The sequence below is a fragment of the Procambarus clarkii genome, chromosome 81 (genome assembly GCF_040958095.1).
Source record: "Procambarus clarkii isolate CNS0578487 chromosome 81, FALCON_Pclarkii_2.0, whole genome shotgun sequence".
NCBI lineage: Eukaryota > Metazoa > Arthropoda > Malacostraca > Decapoda > Cambaridae > Procambarus > Procambarus clarkii.
In genome coordinates, this window is record NC_091230.1 from 3,701,326 (window position 1) to 3,725,745 (window position 24,420).

General features: G+C 46.0%; 1 protein-coding gene across 1 annotated transcript in view; it reads right to left on the minus strand.

Annotated features, from left to right (window-relative positions):
• Positions 1–24,420, minus strand: part of LOC123747915 (tyrosine-protein phosphatase non-receptor type 7) — a 76,554-nt gene extending 52,134 nt beyond the window's left edge. Inside the window, exons 1-3 of the mRNA XM_069315603.1 lie at positions 24,212–24,420; positions 14,538–14,663; positions 1,881–2,032 (exon numbers count right to left, since the gene is read on the minus strand). Coding sequence (XP_069171704.1) covers positions 1,881–2,032; positions 14,538–14,663; positions 24,212–24,322 — 389 coding nt within the window. The 5' untranslated portion in view covers positions 24,323–24,420. The remainder of the gene's footprint in view (positions 1–1,880; positions 2,033–14,537; positions 14,664–24,211) is intronic.

Consider the following 24,420-nt stretch of genomic DNA (forward strand, 5'->3'; position numbering starts at 1 on the left):
CAACTTTATAACGATTCTCACCTATTAATAATGTTGTTAATGACATGGTTATATCTTAATTGGCCAATAAGAAAAGTGCACATTAAACTTATCCTAACTGAATACCAGAGCCAAGTAAGCCAAGTGTAGATGATTATATCTGCTGTGTAGGGATTATAGTAGATAACACAGTGACATACCCTTGACTTGGTACTGTCGCAGCATGACGTTTGTTTACACTGTTGCTTAGCAGTTAGGATCATGAGCGCGCTAAAACATTTTACACACTCTAGTCAATGCTCTACACTTAGATAAATATATGTTATACATTAATATAGATTGTATTTGTAGCTGATTTCAAAGTCTATAACACCAATATGAGTCCACATAGGAGGTGGTATCTACTGAGAGGCTGCGAGTAGTGGCACATAGGACACCCGACCTCTCTTCTTCCCTCCTAGATGACCATATATTGTAAGATATATTATGGAATTATTTTCCCAGTTATAAACGATTAATATAAGATAAAGTTAGTTTGTAGGATTAATATAATAGTAACTTAAGGTTGATTGAGTATAATTTTGATTTTATTAAATTCTTAGTTGAAAATGTAAACTGACGTCATATGAAGTCGTATTCTGTTGACCAAGCAGTTTTTTGTGGGATGGTGGCCACATGGGAAGCCTTTGTTTCTAAATATATTCTATTCACTATTACACAACCCGAAGTCTCCAGCCTACCTGACCAGAGAAGTGTAGAGAGCAACTGTATGATGTAGGATGTATAATGCATCAAGAAGAATTCCAGTAAGTAGTAATGCAGTAAGTAGGGGAAATTCCAGTTTTCCTACAGTATGCTATATTCCAGTTTCCCCCATGCTGCTATATTCCAGTATTCCCACAGTTTGCTATATTCCACCTTTCGTACAGTCTGCTGTATTCTAGTTTTCCTACAGTCTGTTATATTTCAGTTTTACCATAGTCTGCTATATTCCAGTTTTTTAACGGACGGCTTCATATAAGTTTTCAAACAGTCAGCTATATTTCAGTTTTCTCAGTCTGCTATATTCCTGTTTTCCTACATCTCGCTAAAGGTAAGTGCTTTGAACCTACTAGGACCGCTGTTGACAATAGACTGTTGAGAAGCAGAGTTCAGTATAACCCGGAGCTGAGCAGTGTTGGCAGCATGCTAGGGAGGAAGACAGGAGCTGAGCAGTGTTGGCAGCATGCTAGGGAGGAAGACAGGAGCTGAGCAGTGTTGGCAGCATGCTAGGGAGGAAGACAGGAGCTGAGCAGTGTTGGCAGCATGCTAGGGAGGAAGACAGGAGCTGAGCAGTGTTGGCAGCATGCTAGGGAGGAAGACAGGAGCTGAGCAGTGTTAACAGCATGCTAGGGAGGAAGACAGGAGCTGAGCAGTGTTGGCAGCATGCTAGGGAGGAAGACAGGAGCTGAGCAGTGTTGGCAGCATGCTAGGGAGGAAGACAGGAGCTGAGCAGTGTTGGCAGCATGCTAGGGAGGAAGACAGGAGCTGAACAGTGTTGGCAGCATGCTAGGGAGGAAGACAGGAGCTGAGCAGTGTTGGCAGCATGCTAGGGAGGAAGACAGAAGCTGAACAGTGTTGGCAGCATGCTAGGGAGGAAGACAGGAGCTGAACAGTGTTGGCAGCATGCTAGGGAGGAAGACAGAAGCTGAACAGTGTTGGCAGCATGCTAGGGAGGAAGACAGGAGCTGAGCAGTGTTGGCAGCATGCTAGGGAGGAAGACAGAAGCTGAACAGTGTTGGCAGCATGCTAGGGAGGAAGACAGGAGCTGAACAGTGTTGGCAGCATGCTAGGGAGGAAGACAGGAGCTGAGCAGTGTTGGCAGCATGCTAGGGAGGAAGACATGGGACTGAGTGACCTACTTGCAGGTGAAGAGGCTGGAGTTCTTGACTTTGCTGATGGCCTCTACCCTCTCCAAGACGGCCAGGAGAGGCTCAGGGGAGGCCGGCAGGAGGTCAGAGTGAGGCCAACCCTCCATCACCAACAGCACGCACTTGTGGCATCCCGAGGAAGACTGTCAACAAGAATAATCGTCTCAAACACAGTGTCAAGTGTAAGATTTTTCGAAATTTCCTACTTTTTTTTTGCAGGGATATTCCTGCGCGGGCCCTAAGCCTCTGGCTGGCTCATTAAGTGTTGCTTGTTTCTGTTTTACTTGGGCGGAGTATGAGTATTTATGACTCGTATGGTCGCTTCAGTAAGAAATTTCCTACTGATGTTACGTTGATGTAACTACCTCGCTTGGGAGGCAGACCTCAAACTAAAAAAACTGCTTACTTGCAGATGTTTACTTTATGCCTGAGACCATAGGAAAAGTGGGAGCAAACCGCCATGCTTCCATCACAAGGGTGAAAACCTGTCCACTTGGGCCGCTGGCTTCTTCTAGTGATAAAAACCAATAAAGGGTAACCGACGGGTTCTTACTTCAATATTTTTAGAAGTGTGGCACTTTGAATCAAACTCAAGCTCCACGGGCAGACTCAATTTAAACATAAGCATGCAAGGCATTGCAGAACATGATAAGTGAACAATATTATTAGTAGGATAGATCAAACGACCGTTTCTAAGAAGAACAACAACAATTTATTCAACAAAATCTTTAACTACTACAACAATCAGCTTACGTTACTCTACTGTCTTCCAGTGGCATAGTAGCAACAGCTAATTCAACAGCCTAGTGGAACCACAGACTCCTTTCCGTCGTCGCTGACTGAATAAAGACACTAACTAAACAGAATGGTGCCCACTGACACAAGCTTGCAATCAATATATCTCACGGCCCTCTCGGTGAGCAATATACTATAATCACAATCTTGATTGACTTTCGCAGCCCTCCCAGCGAGGTACTAAAGTAACTAGGTGGGTAATCGAACACTGATAACCCCCCCTATCAAAATCTTACGTTAACACTTGTCTCTCAAGACAAAAACAAAAATAATAAAAATACACTAATTAAATTCAATAACAACTACGTTAATTGACCGTCCACAGCAGTCAGCAACAATTTGCTTACGTTAAAACACTCGTGTCTCAACGACATTCAAATGACAACAATAAATCGAAGGCCCTTAATTACACCACACTTGATACGTCAAGAATTTTGTGAGTAATTCCCAGTTAATTACTGTCACACCTACAGCCTATTAATCCAGACGAGTTATGATCGAGACTGGTGTCACACAATTGACAGGTGTCACTCCATTCTTATGACAAAATTACATTAACGAGGGTTCTATTACTCAACTTCACAAGGTTACTCACACAAGGTTAGGGGCACCTAAAAGCTGAGTGGACAGCGCTTCGGATTCGTAGTCCTGAGATTCCGGGTTCAATCCCCGGTGGAGGCGAAGACAAATGGGTAAAATGTTTCTTTCACCCTGATGCCCCTGTTACCTAGCAGTAAATAGATACCTGGGAGTTAGACAGTTGCTACGGGCTGCTTCCCGGGAAGTGTGTAACAAAAAGGAGGCCTGGTCGAGGACCGGGCAGCGGGGACGCTAAGGCCTCGAAATCATCTCAAGATAACCACACTACATAAACAACAACATTAACACTGTGAAATCTCCAAGTGGAGGGTGCTAATCCCCATTGAATCAGCTACTAGTGCTTAATCCCCTGCCCGCAGACAGATACGATATGTCCAACGAATTATGACTGCTCTGACAGCTCAATTGACTTCGCTCATGACAGGTAGTGTGACGGTGTTCCCCCCCCTTATATTTCTCCCACGCCTGCTGTAAGAGTCATATCCACTTTTCCCTAACGTTCTCTACGTTCTGAGGAACAATTTGACATATGTGGGAGCGTGGAGTGTTCTCGCGTTGGCGAGAAATTCGCAGAAGATGAGTGTTTTGGCCTATGGTATAGGCCCTTTAGGACGCCAATATGGCGCCGGCACCCCTCTACCCGTTTTACCACCAAAACAGTATAACGTCAGTGGCACCAGATTGGTCAAGAACAGTGACGTAGCACAGGGAGCCAATGAGAAACGTCCCTGGCAAGTATGACGTCACGAGAGCAAGGGGGTCCGGACATCGCGCCCCCGGTGGCGCCAGCAGTTTGACACAACACGTCGAGGAGGTCAGACATGCGAGAGGATCCTGTCAGTTTGACAGTTTACCTCACTCTGGTGGATTTTACGCATCACCCAGTAGTCTGCAAGCACCCTGTGAGGTCTTCCTTTATTTCGTGTGTTGGACCGAAGAAGGAATCGACGAGAATTGAGCAGCAAGTGCTCCAGTGACAGGTGCTTTGCAAGAAGTGAAGTCTGTGCAGTGACGTATGGAACGTCTGAGCAGGTTCACCCATTTAGTGACGCCGTAGCGGCTGGGCTAATTCACCGAGAGTCAGTAGAAGAACGGAACTAGATGGGAATCAGGACAACTGCAGCCGAGAGAAAGGTCTGCAGCTGTAGTTGTGAGGAGAAGTCGACGGCCAGGAGACCGACTCCAACCCTTCAGGAAGTTGTGGAGGGGCACGGGCCTGCAGAGGATAGAGCATGGTGAAAATGCATTTTTTGAGGTGTTGAAGAGGTTCCTGGAGAGAGCATCAGTGTGTGTGTGGGGGCGTTCCCTACAACAAGATGAGAGCCAGGACCAGGAGCTTCAATCCAACTCTCAACAGAGGGCGAATCCACATCGGTGAGGTGGAAGTAGGTAATTTAGTTTTCCCTCCCATTCCCCTTTAGTCAGCTATTTTAGCCAGAGTATCTTCTATGTCATGAGCAGGGCTCACCAATGTCTATGTCATAGTAAGGCACAGTTGTGCAGAGTGAGGCTGTAGAGAGCTCTCACGGAATATATATGTGGTGTGGGAGTGTACCTGCGATTTAAGAACATAAGAACAAAGGTAACTGCAGAAGGCCTATTGGCCCATACGAGGCAGCTCCTATCTATAACCACCCAATCCCACTCATATACTTGTCCATCCCGCACTTGAAACAATCGAGGGACCCCACCTCCACCACGTTATGCGGCAATTGGTTCCACAAATCAACAACCCTGTTACTGAACCAGTATTTACCCAAGTCTTTCATAAATCTAAACTTATCCAATTTATACCCATTGTTTCGTGTTCTGTCTTGTGTTGATATTTTTAATACCCTATTAATATCCCCCTGTTATGTCCATTCGTCCACTTGTAAACCTCTATCATGTCACCCCTAACTCTTTGCCTTTCCAATGAATGCAACTTAAGCCTTGTTAATCTTTCTTCATATGAAAGATTTCTAATTTGGGGAATTAGCTTAGTCATCCTACGTTGGACACGTTCAAGTGAATTTATATCCATTCTATAATACGGCGACCAAAACTGAACTGCATAATCTAAATGGGGCCTAACCAGAGCAAGATATAGCTTAAGAACCACACCAGGAGTCTTGTTACTAACGCTTCAATTAATAAATCCCAGTGTCCTATTCGCCTTATTACGAACATTCATGCATTGATCCTTTTGTTTTAAATTCTTACTAATCATAACTCCCAGATCCCTTTCGCAATCCGACTTCGCAATCTCAACACCATCTAGCTCGTATCTTGTAACTCTATCATCATTACCTAGCCTCAGAACTTTACATTTATCAGCATTAAACTGCATTTGCCAATCCTTTGACCATTTCAAAACTCTATCTAGATCAACTTGAAGTGATAGTGAGTCCTCCACCGAATTAATTTCCCTACCGATTTTCGTATCATCGGCAAATTTGCAAATGTTGCTACTCAAACCTGAATCTAAATCATTTATATATATTATAAACAACAGAGGTTCCAGGACAGAGCCCTGAGGTACTCCACTAACAACATTATTCCACTCTGACTTAACCCCATTTATACTAACTCTGTTTCCTTTGGAATAGCCATGCCCTAATCCAAGTTAATATAGCACCCCCAATACCATGAGCTTCTATTTTTTTTAATAAGTCTTTCATGTGGCACTGTATCAAAAGCTTTGCTAAAGTCAAGGTACACAACATCACAATCCATACCACTATCAACTGCCTCAACTATGCTGGAATAAAAAGTTAGCAAATTTGTTAAACATGAACTGGCATTTGTAAAACCATGTTGCGACTTATTTATTAATTTATGTTTTTCAAGATGGAGACGAATTGTATTTGCAATTATTGATTCAAGTAACTTTCCCACAATAGACGTTAGGCTAATTGGCCGATAGTTTGACGCAAGTGATCTTCTTTCTTAAAAATTGGTACCACATTAGCTACCTTCCATGACTCTGGCACTCTGCCTGACTCTATTGATTTATTAAATATGGTAGACAGTGGCTCGGAAAGCTCCTCTTTGCATTCTTTAAGCACCTTGGCAAACACTTCATCCTGCCCTGGGGATTTGTTTGGTTTTGGTTTTTCTAATTGTTTAATTACATCCTCCCTGGTAACTGCTAAACTAGTCAACCTGTCCTCATCCCCACCCACATAGACTTGCTCGACTGAAGGCATATTGTTAAGTTCTTCTTTAGTAAATACAGATATAAAATATTTGTTAAAAATACTACTCATCTCCTTGTCATTATCCGTTATTTGATCTGTCTCAGATTTTAATGGACCTATCCTTTCCCTAGTCTTAGTTCGATATAACTGAAAAAAACCTTTAGGATTTGACTTTGCTTGCTCTGCTATGCGAACTTCATAGTTTCTTTTTGCTTTCCTAATCTCTTTTTTAACATTTCTAACCAGATGTATGAATTCCTGTTCTAAACTGACTTCCCCATTCTTAATCCTTTTGTACCAAGCTCTCTTTTTACCTTTAAGGTTCTTTACATTATTTGTTATCCACTTTGGGTCATTAGTATTCGATCTATTCAATTTGTATGGTATACTACGTTCCTGTGCTTTGTTTAGAATATTCTTAAATAAGTTATATATTAAATCCACATCGAAATCCCCTTTTACGTCACCTATCGCTGGGTTCATGTCTCGCTCCAAGACCGGCCCACACCCCATATCCAAGACTTTCCAATCTATTTGGCCAAAAAAATTTCTTAGGCTATTAAAATCAATTTTTCGAAAATCTGGCACTTTAACAGAATTTTCTCCTACAGGTCTATTCCATTCTATGCTAAATCTGATTACTTTGTGATCACTGTTCCCTAGCTCACTCCCTATTTCGATGTCATTAATTTGTGTTTCCCTGTTAGTTAACACTAAATCTAAAATATTATTTTCCCGCCTTGGTTCCTTAATGTGTTGCGTAAGAAAGCAATCGTCAATTAATTCTAGAAAATCTTCTGCTTCACTATTCCCTGTTTTGTTCACCCAGTTTATTCCACTAAAATTAAAGTCACCCATGACATAAATACTGTTAGATCTAGATGCTCTAGATATTTCATCCCATAGATGCTTTGCTTCCATTCTGTCTAAATTTGGTGGCCTATAAATAACTCCTATTATAATATTTGCTTTTTCGTTTAGTTCTATCCAAATAGTTTCTGTGTGTGGCTCAGTTTTGATTCCCTCTTTGAGACTACATTTCAAATTGTCCCTAACATATATGGCTACTCCCCCTCCTCGTCTAATATATCTATCTGTGTGAAATAGTTTAAATCCATTTATTTGATATTCAGCTAATAGTTCTCTATTATCTACATTCATCCACGTTTCGGTAAGTGCAATAATATCTATTTTTTCTGTGCAGACAAGAGCATTTAAATTATTTATTTTATTTCTTAGACTTCTACTGTTAGTGTAATATACCCTAAGTTAATTGTTATTTTGAGGCCCTTTTCTTTCCCTGATCATTTTGCCAATTCTTTTCTCCCACGAACACATACTTTTATTACCTCCTTCCTCCAAATCAATCCCCATACCACTATCTACTAACAGTTTAAACCCAAACAAACACCTCTAACCACTGGTTCCAATGAGTTCGCAACAGCAACAACCCCAGCCCTCGATAGATGCACCCCATCACGAGCATACATTTCATTTCTTCCATAGAAGTGTTCCCAGTTGTCTATAAATTGCATTTGATTTGCAATATCTTTCCAGCCGGCAATTGACACCAAGTGCCCTCGACATCCATTCATTTCCCACTCCCTTTCTTGGAAGAATGCCACATATGATCGGGATTCCTCCCTTGCTCCTAATTCAATGGCTGTCCTGAATCTCTGTATTAGTTCCTCACTCCTAACTCGCCCAACATCATTACCCCCTGCACTAATACAAATAATGGGTTTGTTCCCATTTCCCGTCATAATATCATTTATGTTTCCAACAATATCACCAATTCCAGCTCCCGGATAGCAAACCATTAATCTGTTCCCCCTATCTCTGGCACAAAACGTTCTGTCTAAATACCTCACCTGGGAATCTCCCACAACCAAAATTCGCTTCGGCACCTCCTTAACTTTCTGAGCAGACTGAGGGGCCTGCGCTCCGCCACTTCTCGCTGATTTTCGTTCCGAGTGAACTGCAGGCGCACCACAGCACTCGTCCTCCAACACGGCAAATGAATTTGCTGTCCTTAGGGCGTCTGTAGGTGGCCTTGTCAAGGTCTTCTTAAAACCCCTGTCCTTCACGACTCTCCACGATGAGGTCCCGTTAACACTGGTCTCCTCCTTCGTTTCTTCCCGAAGTCTCGGCCGTCGTACCTCCTCCCGCAGGGAATCCATCTCTGCTCTCAGAGCTCCAACCAGACTCGCCAAATCCTTCACTAATCTTTCCATTATTGCAATAATAATGTTACTCCAGAGCTCCAGCTAACACAACCTCTCACTGTGACAGCACCTGACTGACTCTATTCTCTATTTATTGAAGAGTTTGCTGTGTCAAGGACATTTATACTTATGTGACATTAATAGTATAAGTTTGTGTCAAAGAATATATATATATATAAATGTACCATTTATTAGTATAAGGCTGTGTGCCCCGTATTGACTCATTATTGCTAATATTGATGAAGTGGTCTATATATATATGCTGGAGTATTGAATAACATATTCATGTGTACAGTGATTTACTATGTTATTGCCTTTGAAGTGACTTATTGCATTTATTACCATTACTGTGATATACGGTGTTTAATGCCATTACTGTGAGCTACTGTGTTAATCGCCATTGAAATGAATTTTTGAGCTTAAGGCCAGTGCAGTGATCATTGCATTTAATGCCATTATAGCAAGTTATTGTGTTGATTGCCAGAGAATTTTGCTGTGAATTTAAAGAAATAGGCACTTAACGCCAGGGAAACATGTACAGAGAGAGACCATACAGCGAGGGGGCGTGGCAGCTGTGAATGACAGGAGGGGGAGTGTTGCCGTTTGGTTGCGCTCCAGTTTATGAAGAGGGAGTATTCCGCTGCCATGTATTTCATCGCCTTGTTGTGGATATAGAGAGATAATACTTTAATATTTTAAGTAAAATACAAAACTACCTTCGCGTTTGCATTATCTCTCCAATGCTTGTTGCTATAGAGTCCATTGAAGGAGTGAGAGTGATAGAGACACATACCTACCTGATACCAGATTTATTTAGTGTGCTCTTGACACTATTACCACAATCCCACGAAACCACTGGCGTGTTACTGGACACGGGAAACAACAGTTGGCGACCTTTCAGTTAGCAGTAGAGACCTCTGTCGGGGCGGGCACATGATCAAGAGAGTAGCTCGTGTTCATACTCGTCTTTGGCTAGGAGGCCAGCTGGAGATTGACTGGGAAACTCTCCAGGTGAACAGTGGCACCTCGAGGATGGAGTGAAGACCCGCAGGGCTACAGTAAGTAACAGTTACCACTACTAGTACTTGGTAGTGGCTGGTGAGAGGTAGAGAAACCCCTACATTGTCGATATTGACAGGATGTAAAGTACGGTTATTTACTTACTTACTGATTTAAGTGAATCCCCGACATTGGCGACCTTGCCAGGATTCTAAGTATGGTTACTTACTGGACGAAACCCCGACAGTAGTCAACCCCTTGCGTTAATCAATCACTTAATTACCGACGGCTCATCAATTCGTTAACACTACTTTAGTCGCCCTTCCGACAATTCCTCACCACTGCGTGAACTCACGGTGCCTGCTGCTAATTACACAAATTAGCAAGGGGGTGCTTAACTAACTGTCACACGGGCATGTAACTGCTCCCACAGATTATGTGAGTGACTTTAACCCAGTGACGTTAATGACTTTAAATCCTCGGAGGCATGGTGTATCGACCAATCATGTTCTCCCAAGGCGACGCTCTCCCTCATGGCACGTGGGGGGCCCAAAGGTGGGGAATCAGCCTTCAACCATTAACCCCCCCTATCTCCCCTCTCCTCTTGAACTTCTACAAAAATTCACCTGAAATTAACTCCTTGCTATAACTTTCTCTACAGACTTGGGTAAGTTAGCCTCTATGTAGTGCTGGTGACTTAATGAAGACTAAGTTAGCCTGTAAGTAGTACTGGTAGCTTAATAACAGGTAAGTTAGCCTGCACGTAGTACTGGTAACTTAATGACGGGTAATTTAGCCTGTATGTAGTACTGGAAACTTACTAACTCATGAAGGGTAATTAACACTCAGTAATGTCAATTTACCAACTTGGGAGCGGTAATCTACACACAGTAATAACAACTTACCAACTTGGGAGCGGTAATCTACACACAGTAATGACAACTTACCAACTTGGGAGCGGTAATCTACACACAGTAATGACAACTTACCAACTTGGGAGCGGTAATCTACACACAGTAATGACAACTTACCAACTTGGGAGCGGTAATCTACACACAGTAATGACAACTTACCAACTTGGGAGCGGTAATCTACACACAGTAATGACAACTTACCAACTTGGGAGCGGTAATCTACACACAGTAATGACAACTTACCAACTTGGGAGCGGTAATCTACATACAGTAATGACAACTTACCAACTTGGGAGCGGTAATCTACTCACAGTAATGACAACTTACCAACTTGGGAGCGGTAATCTACACACAGTAATGACAACTTACCAACTTGGGAGCGGTAATCTACACACAGTAATGACAACTTACCAACTTGGGAGCGGTAATCTACACACAGTAATGACAACTTACCAACTTGGGAGCGGTAATCTACACACAGTAATGACAACTTACCAACTTGGGAGCGGTGAGTTGCTGCCTGGTGTTGCGATGGGGCGGGTGCAGTTTTTTTTTTTAGTTTTATTTTTACATGCAGGCATGCAAGTTAAATACAATAAAAACAAGACAAGAACATGAAAACATAAGAAAACAAAGAAAACAAGAAACCACTGGCCAGAAGGGCCGACAGAACAGTACAACAAATTACAAACACGATAAATGCATGATAAACACAGCAAACAAAATAGAAAACAATGCCAAACAAGCAAGCACAGTAACAGTACAAAACAAACATCAAGAGGAACAACATAAAACATAACAGGAAAATCACAATATACAACAAACAAAACAAAAATAAAAAACAAGTACAACATGTAATGCAAGAATAAATCACCAGTGCAAAGGTACATTTCATAAACAAGACATAAATAAAAACACGCACACCAAACCAACTGCCTCACAACAAACAATGGGAGAGGCCAAAATATACAACAATTACAAACAAGCAAACCACGCAATCAAGAAAACGAAACATAGTAACATACACAACAACAAACAAGCACCGGCCTGAAGGACCGAGAACAAAACACAACATAAAGGACATCATGAAAATAGAACAAGAAAACGCACAGCACACAACAAGCCAAAAATAAAAACAAAAAACAATTACAAAAACAAAAAACAATAACAAAAACAAAAGTAAAAAAAAAATAAAAAAAAAAATAAAAATAACAACAAAAAGGAAAAGAAAAACTAAAACAAAAAAAACACATTCTAGCAATACATAAGTAGAACACACAAGGCAAAGGGTACCAACACAAAAGCAAATACATCAATAAAAACGCCCTCACCAAAACACCTGTCTCGCAACAAATAAGGGAGAGGCACGGGCACAAAACACAATAGATCAAACAAAAGGCCATAGGGGCACACAACACTACAGTAACATGGAATCAGCTGACATATTTGCCCGGGAACAAGACCCGGGGGAACCGCGCATTGAACGCCAACCAATGCAGCCACCGTCCCCAAGAGTCGTGATCCTCCGGGGGCTCCATGACAACTGGAACCCCGGCAACAAACCCGCAAGCAGGGAACCCAGACTGTGTCACTCCGGAGGCGAGTAACCGCCACCCGACTCCATACAACGGGAACCTGCCCATCATGAAAGTCCTCCGGCCTTTCCGGCAGCAACGACTCGGCAACCACGGCCTCCAGTGCCTCATCTCGCAACTCCACAAGAGGGGGCCGGACAGAGGGCACCACCACAGGCACCAGCGGCCACGGGCACACCACCAGACGACTGCAGGGAACCAGGGTGGTGCGCATCCTTACATAAAGTCACTACCAGGCCACGCCCAGCACCAGCATCCGCACAATCCCTGGCAGCAGAAGCCACCACCCCCCACTGCGGAGAACCGTCTGGTGGGGAAGGAACATAAGGCACACTCAAGACACAGGCATCAGCACCAGCAGGCACATGTATCTCCGCCACCACCAACCGCGGAGACAATGACGCATCCTGATCCACGCCGTCAACACAGTCACTGATGTCCCCAACATCGGCCCAGGCAGTAGACGAACGCCTGGAACGTTTGGGCTCCAGCCGGATATCGTGAGCGCCGGAAGCGGACCCAGAAACACGGGCACCACTAGCCGGACGAACCGACGTCTGACGCAGAATGGCAGCAGCCTCTACCACAAGGGTAACCGGACCACACACAGCAGGAGGCTCCACAGCCACCCCAGCACCCAGCACAGTAGGGACCCGAGGTGAGGCTGCAGGGCCAGGTCCAGCAGCCGAAGACAAGGAAGCAGATGACGACGCCCCACAGGGGGTACCAGGAAGGCCCACGGGAGCAGCAGGGCCAGAGACAGGAGCAGGAGTAACATCCGACGGCACTGCAACATCCGGAGGACCGCCAGCGACAACCCGGGGAACAACGGGCGACGCTGGGGAATCCTCAGCAGCGAACGGGCCGCTCACCTCCTCACCCCCGGAGTCCTCCTCCAGAGGGAGTGGCGGGAAATCCTCTTCACGGAAGAAATTCACAGGAGCGACCAGATCAGCAGTACACCCGGCAGCCTGATGCCCCAACAAGCCACACCGGAAACAAGTACGTGGTTGCCGGGCATAAAGCATCCGCATGTAGTACCCTAACAGCCGGACAGATGAAGGAATGTCCGACCTTAGTCGCATCCCGAGGGTCCGAATGATGGTCTTCACACCCGAATACTTTCCAGACGATAGCAAGTTCATCCGCACACTGACGACGGAGCCGTACCTTTGGAAGAAACGCCAGAGGAGAGTCTCAGGAAACTCCATGGGGGCGCCATAGACACTTACACATGTCACAGCACCACTATGGTCCGAAATGGTCACTGATCCGGTGCCGTCCTGCAGCTGCAAAATTACGCCCCTCGTACCTCCGGAGAAAATCGCGGTACACCGGCTCACCCACAAACTTGATGATTACATGGCGAGCAGTGACCAGCTCGACACCGTAGACGTCCTGGACTGGGACCCTGAGCATGTCACTCAAGACCAAGTCCACAAGCGGGTAACCAACACGGCCATTAAATTCCAAACCGATGGAGTTTACTCTCACGAGAGCTGGAATATGGCTGCCCATCGCAAACACGCCATGTAGACACCACCAGGAACAGCAGGGAGGGTAGAGACACCCACACCCCCTGCCGGCGAAAATTGCAACTACCCCAAAACTGCCGGATCAGTCAAACGACACGTCTACACCGCACGGCAGCTCAGGTGAGACTCCCCAGGGGGCAGGTGCAGTTTGAGGTGTGGCGCGCCCGCTAGCCGGGGATACGGCTGGCGGTATGGCTGTAGCTGGTGATACCCATGTTCGGTGGGTAGATACTGTACGGCTGGATTTTTCTGGTGCAGTGGACTGGCCCATTGTGGAGACTGCTCTCCTGGACGTGCTCCATGTCGACGTCTCTGGTCTACTGGGGCTGGAAAAGATCTCGCCTACCTGTGTGGCGGTGTCGTTTGCCACTTCGCTGCTTTACCAGGAGTTTGTGGCACGCTGGGATGCACACTCGCTTCCTATTCCTGCTTCGCATGTGACTGTGGAGATACGGATCCCTGGGGGCCTTTGGCATTTGTGAGTGTTCACGGTGTGCCGGTGACCTTCCCCGAGGCGGAGATTATGTCGGTGTTTCCGCAATATGGTGTGGTGGTGAAGCAACGGTTCACCACTTTGAGTGCGGTGAACAATATACCAACTTGGGAGCGGTAATCTACACACAGTAATGAAAACTTACCAACTTGGGAGCGGTAATCTACTCACAGTAATAACAACTTACCTACTTAGGAGCGGTAATCTACTCACAATAATGACAACTTACCAACTTGGGAGCGGTAATCTACACACATTAATGACAACTTACCAACTTGGGAGCGGTAATCTACACACAGTAATGACAACTTACCAACTTGGGAGCGGTAATCTCAACGTAGTACTCGGTGAAGTAATTGAAGACTTGACTACCTGTCAGTTGGATCACCAAGTAGCCGACGGTCTGTGGCTCCTCGCTCGGCACCACACCAGGGTAGTTCTGACAACACAACCACAGTGTTACTGGTGGGGGGGGGGGTAGTTCTGACAACACAACCACAGTGTTACTGGTGGGGGGGGGGTAGTTCTGACAACACAACCAGTGTTACTGGTGTGTATGTGTGTGTGTGTGTGGGGGGGGGGGTAGTTCTGACAACACAACCACAGTGTTATTGGTGGTGGTGGGGGGGGGGGGGTAGTTCTCGCAACACAACCATAGTGCTTTTGGTGGTGGTGGGGGGGAGGTAGTTCTGTCAACACAACCACAGTGTTACTGGGGAGGGGTAGTTCTGACAACACAACCAGTGTTACTGGTTGGGGGGGAAGTAGTCCTGACAACACAACCACAGTGTTGCTGGTGAGGGGGGGAGTAGTTCTGACAACACAACCAAAGTGTTACTGGTGGGGGGGGGTAGTTCTGACAACACAACCACAGTGTTACTAGTGGGAGGGGAGGTTAGTTCTGTCAACACAACCACACTGTTACTGGTAGGGGAGGGGGTAGTTCTGACAACACAACCACAGTGTTACTGGTGGGGGGAGGGGGTAGTTCTGACTATACAACGACAGTGTTACTGGTGGGGGGGGGGGTGGATGGTTCTGACAACACAACCACAGGGTTTCTGGTGGGGGGGGGGAGGTAGATCTGACAACACAACCACAGTGTTACTGGTGTGGGGGGGGGTAGTTCTGACAACACAACCACAGGGTTACTGGTGGGGGGGGGGGCGTAGTGCTGACAACACAACCACATTGTTACTGGTGGGGGGTAGTTCTGACAAGAGAACCAAAGTGTTACTGGAGAAGAGGTAGTTTTGACAACACAACCAAAGTGTTTCTGGTGGGGGGTGTAGTTCTGACAACACAACCACAGTGTTACTAGTGGGAGGGGAGGTTAGTTCTGTCAACACAACCACACTGTTACTGGTAGGGGGGGGGGTAGTTCTGAGAACACAACCACATTGTTACTGGAGGGGGGGGGGGTGTAGTTCTGACAACACAACCACAGTGTTACTGGTGGGGGGGGGGGGTGGGGGTAGTTCTGACAACACAACCACAGAGTTACTCGTAGGAGGGGTAGTTATGACAACACAACCAAAGTGTTACTGGTGGAGGGGGGGGGGTTCTGACAACGACACCACAGTGTTATTGGTGAGGGGGCATAGTTCTTACAACACAACCACAGGGTTTCTTGTGGGGGGGAGGGGGTAGTTCTGTCAACACAACCACACTGTTACTGGTGGGGGAGGGGTAGTTCTAACAACACAACCACAGTGTTACTGGTGGGGGGGGGGCATAGTTCTGACAACACAACCACAGGGTTTCTGGTGGGGGGGGGGGGGGGTAGTTCTAACAACACAACAACATTGTTACTGGTGGGGGGGGGGTAGTTCTGACAACACAACCACAGTGTTTCTGGTGGGAGGAAGGTAGTTCTGACAACACAACCACAGTGTTACTGGTGTGGGGGGGGGGGGAGTTCTGTCAACACAACCACAGTGTTACTGGTGGGGGGGGGGGCAGTTCTGACAACACAACCAAAGTGTTATTGGTGGAGGGGTAGTTCTGACAGCACAACCACAATGTTACTGGTGGGGGGGGGGTAGTTCTGACAACACAACCACAGTGTTATTGGAGGGGGTAGTTCTGACAACACAACCACAGTGTTACTGGCGAAGGGGTAATTTTGACAACACAATAACAGTGTTACTGGTGGGGGGTAGTTCTGAAAACACAACCACAGTGTTACTGGTGGGAGGGGGTTGTTCTGACAACACAACAACAGTGTTACTGGTGGGGGGGGGGTAGGTCTGACAACACAACCACAGTTTTACTGGTGGGGGTAGTTCTGATAACACAACCACAATGTTACTGGTGGGAGGGGGTAGTTCCGACAACACAACCACAGTGTTACTGGTTGGGGGGGGGGGGGAGTAGGTCTGACAACACAACCAGTGTTACTGGTGGGGTAATTCTGACAACACAATTACAGTGTTACTTGTGGGAGGAGGGTAGTGCTGGCAACACAACCACAGTGCTACTGGTGGGGTAATTCTGACAACACAATTAGTGTTTCTAGTGGGGGTGGGGTAGTTCTGACAACACAACCACAGTGTTACTGGAGAGGGGGGGGGTAGTCCTGACAACATAACCACAGTGTTGCTGGAGGGGGGGGGGGTAGTTCTGACAACACAACTACAGTGTTAATGGTGGGGGGGGGGTAGTTCTGACAACACAACCACAGTGTTAATGGTGGGGGGGGGTAGTTCTTACAACACAACCACAGTGTTACTGGTGGGGGTGGGTGTAGTTCTGACAAAAAACACAGTGTTACTGGTGGGGGGGGGGTTCTTCTGTCAACACAACCAGTGTTACTGGGGGGGGGTTAGTTTTGACAACACAACCACAGTGTTACTGGTGAGGGGGGGGGATAGTTCTGACAACACAACCACAGTGTTACTGGTGGGGGGGGAGGTAGTTCTGATAACACAACTACAGTGTTACTGGTGGGAGGGGGTAGTTCTCATTCTAGGTGGTATTGAGGAAGGGTGAGGACACTGTACTAGGTTGTATGGGAGCCGGTCGGCTGAGCGGACAGCACGCTGGACTTGTGATCCTGTGGTCCTGGGTTCGATCTCAGGCGCCGGCGAGAAATAATGGGCAGAGTTTCTTTCACCCTATGCCCCTGTTACCTAGCAGTAAATAGGTACCTGGGTGTTTGTCAGCTGTCACGGGCTGCTTCCTGGGGGTGGGGGCCTGGTCGAGGACCGGGCCGCGGGGACACTAAAAAGTCCCGAAATTATCTCAAGATAACCTCAAGATAGGTTAGGTTAGGTTTGATTAGGATGAGAACACTGTATTATGAGGTGTTGAGGCAGGGTGACGAAATTATACTAGGTGGTGTTGAGGCAGGGTGAGGACACTATACTAGGTGGTGTTGAGGCAGGGTGAGGACACTATACTAGGTGGTGTTGAGGCAGGGTGAGGACACTATACTAGGTGGTGTTGAGGCAGGGTGAGGACACTATACTAGGTGGTGTTGAGGCAGGGTGAGGACACTATACTAGGTGGTGTTGAGGCAGGGTGAGGACGCTATATTAACTGGTGTTGAGGCAGTGTGAGGACACTATACTAGGTGGTGTTGAGGCAGGGTGAGGACACTATACTAGGTGGTGTTGAGGCAGTGTGAGGACACTATACTAGGTGGTGTTGAGGCAGGGTGAGGACGCTATATTAACTGGTGTTGAGGCAGGGTGAGGACACAATACTAGGTGGTGTTGAGGCAGGGTGAGGATACTATATTAGATGGTGTTTACACTGGGGTGAGAAAACTATACTAGGTGGTGTTGAGGCAGGGTGAGGACACTATACTAGTTGGTGTTGAGGCAAGGCGAGGACACTATACAAGGTGGTGTTGAGGCAGTGTGAGGACGCTATATTAGATTATGTTGAGGCTGGTTTAGGACACTATGCTTGGTGGGATTGAGGTAGGGTGAGGACAGAATATTCGATGATGTTGAGGCAGGGTGATGACACTGTATTAGGTGCTGTTGATGGAGGTTGAGTACACTATAGTAGGTGGTGTTGAGGCAGGGTGAGGACACTATTTTAGGCGGTGATTTGGCAGGGTGAGGACACTATACTAGTTGTACTCACCTAGTTGTGTTTGCGGGGGTTGAGCTCTGGCTCTTTGGTTCCGCTTCTCAACTGTCAATCAACTGGTGTACAGATTCCTGAGCCTACTGGGCTCTATCATATCTATATATGAAACTGTGTATGGAGTCAGCCTTCACCACAACACTACTTAATGCATTCCATTTGTTAACTACCCTGACACTGAAAAAAATATTTCTAACGTCTCTGTGGCTCATCTGGGTACTAGTTTCCACCTGTGTCCCCTTGTTCGTGTTCCACCCATGCTAAAGAGTTTGTCTTTGTCCACCCTGTCAATTCCTCTGAGAATTTTGTAGGTGGTTATCATGTCTCCTCTTACTCTTCTGTTTTCCAGGGTTGTGATTTTCAGCACCCTTAGCCTTTCCTCGTAACTCATTCCTCTCAGTTCCGGGACCAGTCTGGTGGCATACCTCTTAATCTTCTCTAACTTTGTCTTGTGTTTAACTAGGTATGGACTCCAGGCTGGCAGCTGCATACTCCAGGATTGGTCTGACATAAGTGGTATACAGGGTCCTGAACGATTCCTTACACAAGTTTCTAGAGGCAGTTCTTATATTGGGCAGTCTAGCATATGCCGCTGATGATATCCTTTTGATGTGGGCCTCTGGGGACAGGTTCGGTGTGATATCGACCCCCCAGATCGTTCTCTCTATTTGACTCTTGCGGGATTTCACTTCCCAGATGGTGCCTTGTGCTCAGCCTTCTGCTCCCTTCGCCTTATTTCATTACTTTACACTTTCCTGAGTTGAACTTTAGCAGCCATTTTCTAGACCATTCCTCCAGTTAGTCCAGGTCGTCCTGTAGTCTCTGTCTATCTTTATCTGTTTTGATTCTTCTCATAATTTTCGCAGCATCAGCAAACATTGAAAGAAATGAGTCTATTCCCTCTGGAAGGTCGTTTACATATACTAGAAACATACTCGAACAGTATGGGTCCGAGTACAGAGCTCTGTGGAACCCCGCTGATGACATCTCGCCACTCTGATGCCTAACCCCTCACCGTTACTCGCTGTTTCCTATTGCTTAGATACTCCGTTATCCACTGGAGCACATTACCTTTTACTCCTGCCTGCTGCTCCAACTTTTGTAACAGCCTTTTGTGAGGTACTGTGTTAAAGGCTTTCTGACAGTCCAAGAAAATGCAGTCTGCCCACCCTTCTCTTTCCTGCCTAATTTGTGTTGCTTTGTCATAGGATTCTATTAGGCCTGTGAGGCACGATTTACCATCTAGGAACCCATGCTGGTGGTGTGGTACAAAGCTGTTTTCTCCAGATGCTCTACGAGCCTTTTCCTTACAATCTTCTCCATCACCCTGCATGGTATACAAGTTAGGGAAACTAGCCTGTAGTTCAGTGCCTCTTGCCTGTCACCCTTTTTGTAAATTGGGACTACATTAGCTGTCTTCCAGCTTTCCGGAAGGTCTCCCGTTTCCAGTGACCTGTTATACACCATAGAAAGTGGCACACTTAGTGCTTTTGTACCTTTTAGAATCCAAGGTGAGATTCTGTCAGGCCCAACAGCCTTTGATACATTCAGCTCCAACAGATTCCTTTTGACCTCATCACTGGTGAGGTAAAATTCCTCCAAGGTTGTTCGGTTTGCCTCCTCATTTAGTGCAGGGACCTCTCCTTGTTCTATTGTGAAGACCTCCTGGAATCTCTTGTTGAGTTCTTCACACACCTCTTTCTCGTCCTCTGTGTATCTGTTCTCCCCTTTTCTCAGTTTCATCACTTGTTCCTTCACTACCGTTTTCCTCCTGATGTGGCTGTGACCACAGCCACAGGGTCTTTTGGTTGGGTCTTAGGTTTACTCACGATGTCATTTTCATACTGTCTCTCTGCTTCTCTCCTCACTCTGATGTACTCATTTCTGGCCCTCTGGTATTTATCCCTGCTCTCTGGTGTTCTGTTGTTCCTGTAGTTTCGCCATGTTCTTTTACTCAATTGCTTCGCTGCCGCACATTCCTGGTTGAACCACGGATTCTTCTGTTGCTTTTCATTTTTCACTTTTTGGACTGGGTTAAACCTATCTTCAGCCTCCTGACACTTCTGAGTGACATAATCCTCATATCCTATACAGTCTTTTTTCTGAGTTCTGTTTCCCATGGTATTCCCATTAGGAAGTTCCTCATCTCGTCATATTTTCCTCTTCGGTAATTTAGTCTTTTTCCTTCCAATCCCATTCTTGGATAGGTTATCCCTACATCTACCAGATACTCAAATATCAATACACTGTGGTCACTCATTCCTATGGGGGCTTCATATTTGACTTCCTTTATTTCTGAGTCATTTAAGGTGAATATCAGGTCGAGTCTAGCTGGTTCGTCATTTCCTCTCATTCATGTGGATCCCTTGACATGTTGGCTCAGAAAGTTCCTTGTACTCACTTCCAAAAGTTTAGATCTTCATGTGTCTTCACCTCCATGTGGGTCCCCATTCTCCCAGTCTATCTTTTCATGGTTGAAATCCCCCATGATTAAGAGTCTGGATCCATTCCTGCAGGCAATTGAAGCTGCTCTCTCTATTATGTTAATGGTAGCCATGTTGTTTCTGTCAAACTCTTGTCTGGGTCTTCTGTCATTTAATGGAGTGTTGTAAATGACTGCCAATCTTATCTTAGGTCCACCCATTGTCATAGTTCCTGTTATGTAATCTCTGAATCCGTCGCAGCCCGGAATTTCCATCTCTTCAAAGCTCCAGTCCTTCCTTATCTGCAGAGCCACTCCTCCTTCTCCTCTCCAATCTCTCTCTTTCCTTATTATATAAAAGTTCTTTGGAAACACAGCATTTGTTATGACTCCTGAGAATTTTGTTTCTGTGAGTCCTATTACATCTGGGTTTTCTTCCTGCGCCCTTTCTGCCAGTTCACTTGCTTTGTTGTTAATCCCATCAATGTTTGAGTACATTGCCTTGAAGCTCACTTTCCTATATCCATTTTCACCCACTCTCCACACTAGTGCAGGAAGCTGTTCCATGGGCAATGCTGCTTGGGTAGGCTCATCCTCCTGTGGGGTAGTTACTAGGGGTTCTGAGGGAGGTGGGGGTGGGGGGGGGGGAAGGAGGGGAAGGGGGAGGATGGCTTAGAACTGGGGTCGGGGATGGAGGACTTAGTTCGTGACTGGGCCGGCTTGGGGCAGGAGGAAGACCAGGGGGGTCTTCTCCTGTTGTTGTTGTTGAGGCAGGGTGAGGACACTATACTAGGTGAGGTTGAGGCAGGGTGAGGACACTATATTAAATGGTGTTGAGAGAGGGTGAGGACACTATACTAGGTAAGGTTTAGATAGGGTGAAGTCCCTACATTAGGTGGCATTGAGTCAGGTTGATGACAATATACCAGATGTTGTTGAGGCAGGATGAGGACACTATATTGGATAGTGTTGACGCAGGAGTGAGGAAACTATACTAGGTGGTGTTGAGGCAGGGTGAGGACACTATACTAGGTGGTGTTGAGGCAGGATGAGTACACTATTCATGGTGGTGGTAAGGCCAGGTGAGAACACTACTAGTTGGTGTTGAGGCAGGGTGAGGACACTATACTAGGTGGTGTTGAGGCAGGATGAGTACACTATTCATGGTGGTGGTAAGGCCAGGTGAGAACACTACTAGTTGGTGTTGAGGCAAGGTGAGGACACAATACAAGGTGAGTGTCAGCAGGACGACGGCACTATACTAGGTGGATGTGAGGCAGGATGAGGACACTATACTAGGGGGAAGTAATGATCTGGTGCTCAGATCATGGCTCTCCCCTCTTCCCTCCTTCCTTCTCCCTTTCTCCCCATTTCTTCCCTCCCCTTGCCCGTCATTCATCTCCCCCTCCCTTTGGTCATCCCTCCCATTTTTCTCATTCTGTTCCTCGTGGTCATAAACAGTTTGAAGTCACTTGTTCCCCCAATTCCTATTTCTCGAATCTTTGCAATCGTCTCCCAATCCCCTTTTCCAATCCGTTTTCCCCTCTCCCTCCCGTCCATCTTTCAAGTGACGAATTGGAAATAGTACCTCAGGGCCAATAAACTTGTGCTCTCAAATTACACGTCGGTGCCCAGCCGGCGTTTCCCACAGGACCGTCGTGCTGCTTTCCCAGTTACTGGAGTTTTCTGTCAAGAGGAATTGACCCTTATGGTTAAGCCTGGTTTTGATTGGTTGAAGCCATGGAGGCCTGTCTTCTAGAGCACCCAGTTGTGTTTAAATCCATTGGCCATAGGCTTGGAATAGGTAGAGTTAAATTGGGCCTAGGAACTAAGTGGGTGGAGCCTGTTCCACTGGTAAGCATTTTTAGAAAATATTAGTTAGTGTGTCTTGGAAGTGGACTGGGGTCCAGATCTCATGATCTGGGGGCAGTCAATCAACATCTTGGCCGAGATTGCAGGATTAAAGTAATGTCTGTCTGAGTTTTGATACAACAGAAAATGCACCTCAAATTTTCCAATTGCCTCGTAGGATGTCTTATCAAAGTAGGATATAACTTTCAATTTGATTTCAATTTACGTCTTAAATAATAAAGGGTTTTAATGTAATTGTGTTTAGTTATCTGTTCTCCTTTTCTTTTGATGCGGTGTGAGTTATTTTATGGGGGATATTCTTGGGTGGTATTGGAAGCCTTTTGATCCTCAATCAACAAAGATTTCCTTTTTATTTCCCAAGCATTTTTCCAAAATTCTTATTTGCCCCTTTTGAGTGCCATGATTATTGAGTCCCTTCCTTCCTGGGGAAACAATAATTTAGACACATTTATTTATGGTTGGGAAGGTGGTGGCAGTGTTTTAATGATTTTAATTATTAGTTATAAATTAATAACCCCTGTTCTCTTTGTGTCCTCCTCATTTAATATTCAGATTATATTCGTGGCAGTCCAGTTAGGGGTCATACTGGACTGTAACAGTGTTAAACTGGGGTATTGAGTGAAGAAGGAAAAGAGTAGAGAGTAGGACAGGTTTATTACAATGGTAGTTTTCATAACTATTACATGGTGTTGAGGAAGGGTGAGGACACTATACTAAGTGGTGTTGGGGCAAAGTGGGGACACTATATTAAGAGGTGTTGAGGCAGGGTGAGGACACAATACTAGGTGGTGTTGAGGCAGGGTGAGGACACTATACTAGGTGGTGTTGAGGCAGGGTGAGGACACAATACTAGGTGGTGTTGAGGCAGGGTGAGGACACTATACTAGGTGGTGTTGAGGCAGGGTGAGGACACAATACTAGGTGGTGTTGAGGCAGGGCGAGGACACAATACTAGGTGGTGTTGAGGCAGGGTGAGGACACAATACTAGGTGGTGTTGAGGCAGGGCGAGGACACCTTATTAGATGGTGTTGAGGCAGGGTGAGGAGACTATACTAGGTGGTGTATAGGAAGGGTGAGAACACTATACAAGGTGGGGATGAAACAGGGTGAGGACACTATACTTGGTGGTGTTGAGGCAGGGTGAGGACACTATACTAGGTGGTGTTGAGACAGGGTGAAGACAATATATTAGATGGTGTCGAGGAAGGGTGAGAACACTTTATTAGGTGGTGTTGAGGCAGGGTGAAGAGACTATACTAGGTGGTGTATAAGCAGGGTGAGGACACTATACTAGGAGGGGTTGAGGCATGATGAGTACACTGTACTAGGTGGTATTGAGGCAGGGTGAGGACACTCCTAGGTTGTGTTGAGGCAGGGTGAGGACACTATATTAGATGGTGTTGAGGCAGGGTGATGACACTATACTAGGTGGTGTTGATTCAGGGTGAGGACACTATAGTAGGGTGGTGTTGAAGAAGGGTGAGGACACTACGAGATGGTGTAGAGGCAGTGTGAGAACAACATACTGTGGGGTGAAGTCGCAGGGTGTGGACCACATACCAGGAGGTGTAGAGGCAGGGTGAGGACAACATACCAGGAGGTGCAGTGGCAGGGTGTGCAGCAAGGTCCATACAGGAACTCTTTTCTCATACACCAGGCGCCACAGGTCCTGAACAGTGTGTGGCTGAGGGTGTTCACCAACCATATATGCATCCTGTATAAAATGATCACTGGTATAATATGATGAATGATAAAATATAGTTCTGTATAAAATAATCTCGGTTATAATATGGTCTATTTCAA